The sequence below is a fragment of the Quercus lobata genome, chromosome 6 (genome assembly GCF_001633185.2).
Source record: "Quercus lobata isolate SW786 chromosome 6, ValleyOak3.0 Primary Assembly, whole genome shotgun sequence".
NCBI lineage: Eukaryota > Viridiplantae > Streptophyta > Magnoliopsida > Fagales > Fagaceae > Quercus > Quercus lobata.
In genome coordinates, this window is record NC_044909.1 from 30,125,372 (window position 1) to 30,131,949 (window position 6,578).

The 6,578-nt window shown below is 38.3% G+C and overlaps 1 protein-coding gene across 1 annotated transcript; it reads left to right on the forward strand.

Moving 5' to 3' along the window:
* Positions 1-1,853: 1,853 nt before the first annotated feature.
* LOC115950778 (G-type lectin S-receptor-like serine/threonine-protein kinase LECRK1) lies at positions 1,854-3,692 on the forward strand. Its single transcript, XM_031068019.1, has 2 exons — positions 1,854-3,246; positions 3,327-3,692. The coding sequence occupies exons 1-2, from the start codon at positions 1,894-1,896 to the stop codon at positions 3,330-3,332; spliced, it is 1,359 nt and encodes a 452-aa protein (XP_030923879.1). The 5' UTR covers positions 1,854-1,893; the 3' UTR covers positions 3,333-3,692.
* Positions 3,693-6,578: the final 2,886 nt, after the last annotated feature.

Consider the following 6,578-nt stretch of genomic DNA (forward strand, 5'->3'; position numbering starts at 1 on the left):
TCGAACCTATCTCCTCTCTTAGCCTTGTAAATCATAGATTGCTCACTGTAATAGAAATAGATAGTTGTGGTTGTTGTTTGGTGGGTTTGGGTCAAATTTGGTCGGTGTTTAGGTCGGAGTTTGGGTGGTATTTGGGTTGGCGTTTAGGTGGAGATTTGGTTGGAGTAGTTGCATTTCAGGTTGTGGGTGGTTGTTTGGTGGTTGTTCGGATTGGAATTTGGCTAGATTGGCCTTGGGTGGGTGGCTAGCTATAGAGCTTGTCTATCTTGGATTTTGGGTTGTGGGTTGTTGGTGGGCATGGGGTGGTCATGGGGCTGTGGGAGATGGCTTTGGTGGCTTTAGATCGACTGTGGGTGGCTTCAAAATGTGTTCGGTGGTGGGCTTGTGGTGGTGTTGGGTGAGTAAATGGTTATTTATTTATTTTTTTTTTGGTGTGTGTTTGTTGGTTGAATATGGCTTTTTGTGGTGGAATGCTTGGTGAATAATGGTGGTGCAAGGTGGTGGATTGCTGATGGTTTTGACTAGTAGCAGAGGAAAAGAGATAAGAGAGAAACATATATATATATATATATATATTAATATAATTTTATTGTGTAGTTATATTATTTTAATCAGTTGTATGTAAAAATAAAAACTAGGATGTAAAGTGTATTGTAAAGTGAGTTGATATAATAGATAAAACAAGATTTTAGATAGTAAAATACAATTTTTATAACATCTCCGTTGCTAATGCTCTAATGCAACTTTATTTTAAAGTTATTATGGTAGCTCTTTTGACCGAGTGAGCACTATAGCAACTCGAAAAAGTTTTTCTCTCTTAAAATAATCCAGACTTGAAACAATTTGAATAAAAAATTATGCACAATAGATTAAAATTACTGTCTTTATCTCAACAACTAAAACGGACAACAAAACAAAAAAAAGCGATCGAATCATAAAACACATTTTTTCTCACAAAACTAATGAAATCAAAACAAATTAAAAATAAATAAATAAAGTCTATCTAACCCATCTTTTATGGGTCAAGGTTTGAGACCCATGGCTTGAATATATATATATATATATATATTTAAATACAATAAATAATTGCTCTCTTTATTATTAAGCTAAGACACTAATTGATTTTTAACGTAGTTTGGATTTGAATCATAGATCTTTTGTTCGAAGACTAGAGATTTGACTAGTTTAGCAAACTAGAACCCAATATGGCTTGATCATCCTTCTTGTTTTTCACCTTTTTTTTTTTGTGTGTGTGTGTGTGTATAAACGAGTTGTATTAGGGATTCAATGAATTGTCAAAATATTTTTACAATAACTAAAGTATCAGTCTCTGCCAAACAAAAATTAAATAAAAATAATAAAATATTATACAAGGGTTGTAAAAATATAGTAACATTTTATTGTTTCCTGATGTTATAATGATAAAATACACTACGGTCTACGTTTATCCAAAAAAAAGTCTTTGGGTTCAATAATTTGGTATTGCGTCCCTGGATCTTCTTGAATTTACGTTTTCTAGAGTTGAAAAACTTAAAGATGCCCTGTGGAAAACTTTATGGAGGTTGGGTTGGGTCAATCAGCTTTGTCTTCTTTAGGAAATGGCCATACCATTTCAGTTGTTGAAGACTGTGGCTGAGAAAGATGATAAATCTTGTGGTATGTTTTTGTTTAGGACCCAGCAGCACCAACAAAATGCTTGTTTTCTTATCAGCAACAGATGAAGCTAAGTCAAGTCAACAATTCAAGTCTACTTTAGGCAGCAACTAACTCCGTGTAATTGCCTGGGTTGTTTCTTTTTGTTCCATTTAACACTCGGGAATTTATAGTTATTCAGAGAATTACAATAAATTTTGGACAAAATTCTCTTAATACTCCTCTTTCATTCTTTATCTCATGACTTCCATTTCCAAACCAGTTCTACTCTTACTGCTTGTTTTCTCACTTTCAATTGATTCAAGCGCTCGGCAAAACCACTCCAATGTGATCAACTTAGGGTCTTCGCTTTCCCCCAGTGCAAACCATACTTCTTGGCTCTCACCTTCTGGTCTTTTTGCATTTGGTTTCTACCAACAAGGTGATGGCTTTCTTATTGGAATATGGTTGATTCATCAAACTGAGAAAACAATAATTTGGACAGCAAATCGAGATGACCCACCTGTCTCCTCAAACGCTTCTCTGGACTTAACTAGAGATGGTAAGCTGCTGCTAAAAATTGAGAAAGGCATAGAAAAGTTAATTCCTCAAATGCTTGATCCTGCTCCTTTAGTTTCAGCTGCTATGCTTGATTCTGGTAATTTTGTTCTCTACGGCAATGATTTCTCTGTCATTTGGGAGAGCTTTGATTTTCCAACTGACACCATACTAGGAGGTCAGAATCTTTCTTCTGGGTATAAACTGGTTTCTAGCGTGTCTACATCAGACCAATCAAGTGGAAGATTTTTCCTTCAAATGCAGAAAGATGGAAACCTTGTTGGCTACCCTGTAAATAGCTCGGCGGAATCAGATGATGCTTATCGGTCATCTGACACTCCTAATAGCGGTTTCAATGTACAGCTTATTCTTAGTCATATAGGCATTCTATTCCTTAGTGGTGGTGATTTGCGTGAACACATTTTGGCAAATAGCTCCTACCCTAGCAAGAATAGGACTGCTATCCATCGTGCAACACTCGATGCAGATGGGATATTTAGATTGTATTTACACCGCTTTGAGAGCAGTAATGGCTCTGATGTGTTGCTGGAGTGGTCCGCATTGTCTAACCTATGTGAAGTCAAGGGTATCTGTGGATTCAACAGTTACTGCTCAGGCATGGGCAACAAAGATGTCTGTAAATGCTATCCTGGATTTCATTTCATTAACGCCAGTAAGTTGTTCCTGGGCTGTTACAAGAACTCAAGTGACGATGATTGCAGACGCAGTAAACATCCATCAATGTTGTACAGTATTGTTCCTTTAGAGAATCTGTGGTGGAGTGATTATCCTTACTCGGTGGTACAAATGGAGAAGGAAGATTGTTGCAAATCTTGCTTGGAAGATTGTAAATGTGGGGCGGTATTGTATACAGGTGATGAGTGTACCAAATTTAAGCTTCCACTAAGATATGGCAGAGTAAGTGATAATTTTTCATATACTGCCTTCTTTAAGGTGATAAGGGATGATCTCAGAATACCATTACCAGACCATAATCCCCCATTAGCTCCAACGGTCTTGACTGAAAGCAAAAGAAGTCTGATTTTGATTCTTTCTGTAAGTTTGGGTTCCATTTCATGCTTTTGTTTCATCTTTGCAATCTGTAGTTTCTTCAGATACAGGCGTCAACTTTTCAGGTATAGAAGGCTGTTGGGAAATGCAAATTTGGGATTAACTGAAGAGTTAACTCTAGATCATTTTCTTATAGCGAGCTTGAGAAAGCAACAGATGACTTCAAGGAAGAGTTAGGTAGGGGTTTTTTTGGAGCTGTTTATAAAGGGACTATATTTGAAGGTAACGAAGCTATGCTGTTAAAAGACTAGAGAAAGTAGTGGAAGAAGGGCAAAGGGAATTTCGAGCTGAGATGACTGCAATTGCATGAACTCATCACAGAAACTTGATTCGATTACTTGGTTTTTGTATTGAGGGCTCTAGGAAGCTTCTAGTTTACAAATTCATGAGTAATGGCTCGTTAGCAGATCTTCTCTTCAAGGCTGAGATGCGCCCCATTTAGAAAGAAAGAGTGAGAATTGCCCTTGATGTTGCCAAAAGGGATTCTCTATCTGCATGAAGAGTGTGAAGTTCGTATCATCCACTGCAATATAAAGCCTCAAAACATACTCTTGGATGATACATGGACTGCAAAGATATCTGATTTTGGGTTGGCAAAGCTGTTAGTGCCAAATCAATCAAGAACCACTATGGGAATTGAAGCAAAAGCTGGGTACTTGGCACCTGAATGGCAAAAGAATGCCTTAGTATCTGTTAAAGCAGACACATACAGTTTTGGTATTGTGCTTTTGGAGATAGTTTGTTGTAGAAGCAGTATAGAAATAAATTGAGAGTTCAAATATGTGTATAAACACCCATGAACGTTTAGACCCCCAAATTACAACTTAACCAATTCAAACATTATGTCAAACAACTAGTGTGCGGAAAATTAATATAAGCTATAATATGGAATTGGAAAAACTATCTAAGCCAAATTAAAATCACAACCCACAGCAGATAAAAAGGCAAAGATAAAAGGGAAGGAAGATGCAAACACAAAGACAACACGCGATGTGTTAACGAAGAGGAAACCGAAGCCCTCGGCGTAAAACCTCTCCGCCGCCCTCCAAACGGTAAACAATCCACTAGAAAATATAGTTGGGATACATGGACAGCAATAGACCCTCCAAGCCTAATCTACCCAGTGCACTTAAGCCCTCCAAGCTTCTTGCTCCAACGAGGTTGCGCCGAACCTTTTTCTTTTCTAGCTTCCCGGATTCCGCTACTAGACCGTAGCATCAACCAATGTAGATTGGTTCCTTCCTAACTGCTTCCCAGAAATCCAAATAGCCCTCTCACAGTGATGAATATGGTGAAAACAAGGTTTGGTAAAATGCCTCTCAAGGATTTGACAATGGAGAGGAAGAGAGTTGAGGAATTTGAAGAGACTCTAATGTATAGATTGTGGGTGAATCAATCTTGTTTTTCTTTAAGGTTTCTCTCTCAAAATTCTCTCTGGAACCTCTCTTTCATTTGTGGGTAAAAGGGGTATTTATACTGGAGTAAGAGAGGAATGTGAAATGTCAGGATTTACAAAACAGGGGTGGCTCGCGGCTTAACCTCGCGACTTGACTGAGTCGCGAGATCCAGTTGCGAGATAACCGTATGGCCAGTTGTCCTGTAGTGCTCCAACTAGCATGACTGTTCAACTTCTGGCATGCTTGGCACGTGTGCTGCGTCTGGCGGCTTAAAGTCGCGAGTCACCCGTGAGGCCAAGCCGCGAGTCTCTGTTTTCTTACACACTCTTGAGCAAACTTCACTCTATCTCACTCACTACCCTTACAACAAGCCCACCTAAATACAGGGTTACTAAATGCTGAAATACAAGCAAATTTGGCACGGAATAAAGCCAATAAAATGGTTGATTAAATTCAACCTTACAATCTCCCCCTTTGGCTATTCCGTGACAAAACCCTAAAACAAACTCTAGACTTAACATGTGAGTTGGGAATAGTTGAACAAAACTCATTCACACCTAACTCTGGAAGCTGTGAAGCACTTGAATCATAAGAACATGAAACTCATGAAATACAACAATACACCATGATCATTGTATGCAGAAAAACATGAAATGCATATGAAACAAGCTTAAGGTGATCAAGCAAAGATGAAGTGAAGATTCAAATCAAGGCTTGATCAACCAAGTAATCACCACAAGGTAGTGATCACAGTGCTCATTCACACTTGGAATGAACACTTGAACATACAACTTAACAAGAACAAGGCAAGATACTTATATGCTCAACACTCAACCAATGCATAATACACAAAGTACATGCATCTAGGAACAATCCTACAAGGGCACAAGAGTGACAGTACATAAATCAAAATGCAAGACATTTAGATAGAAGTACTGATTTCAACATAGCATAAAAGGCTGCATTAAGCAAGGTACAAACCATAAAGCCTACAGAATATGCATAAAAACATTAACGCTAAAAGTTTACATAAGCACATGGGTACAAACACAATATTAAACCAAGATCAACAAAACACAATAGGTTGAATAACATCAACAATGTATATAAAAGATTAAACCAAGATTATAAGTTATGAGTTAGAAACAAGAACACACCAAAAACCACAGTGTATCACACCTATATAAACATTAAATACCCAAAACATAAGCATATATAAACAATGTCTCTGATTTTGACAACTCCCCCTCAACACATTACTCCCCCTTAAGAGCTGCTTTTCTGCTTCTCATCAACAATCTCATTAACAACAGAAAGAACATCTCCCCCTTTTTGACCGGAATGGCCAAAGGGTCACTGTCCATGCTGGGTGGTGAAGCTGTCAAGTTTTGCAGACAAAATATCAATCTGGTTTTGCATGGCTCTCATCCTCTTAGAGTGCTCAGTCTGGACTCCTCTGATCCCATCAAGTCGTTTCAGAATGATTTGAAAAGCATCTGGAGGTGTATCTGAAGAAGTTGATGCTCTAGTCCTTTTGCCACTCCTCCTGGGTGTTGAGGTTGATGCATGCCCTGCTGCCTCTGCCTCAGTCTCCATTGGGACACCCTCTCCTTCATCACCTTCATCTTCTTCACCTAGAAGCCGAACACTTATCCTTTTGAAGGTAAGCTTGTTAATTGCAGAAGGTGTGGACATGAGACTGATGACTCGAGGGATTGGAACACCCTTCTTTCTAAAGATCCTTATCAACAAACTAGGGAAGATCAGTTTTGGCCTAGAAGTGGTTCTAGTCTTATCCACAATAGTGTCATATATGTGGGAACTGATGTCAATGAATGACTTTTCTTTGAGATCTATCAGAAAAATTGCTCTTGCACAGTTGATTGTAGTCAACTTCCTTATAGGATATAGGTTAAACAT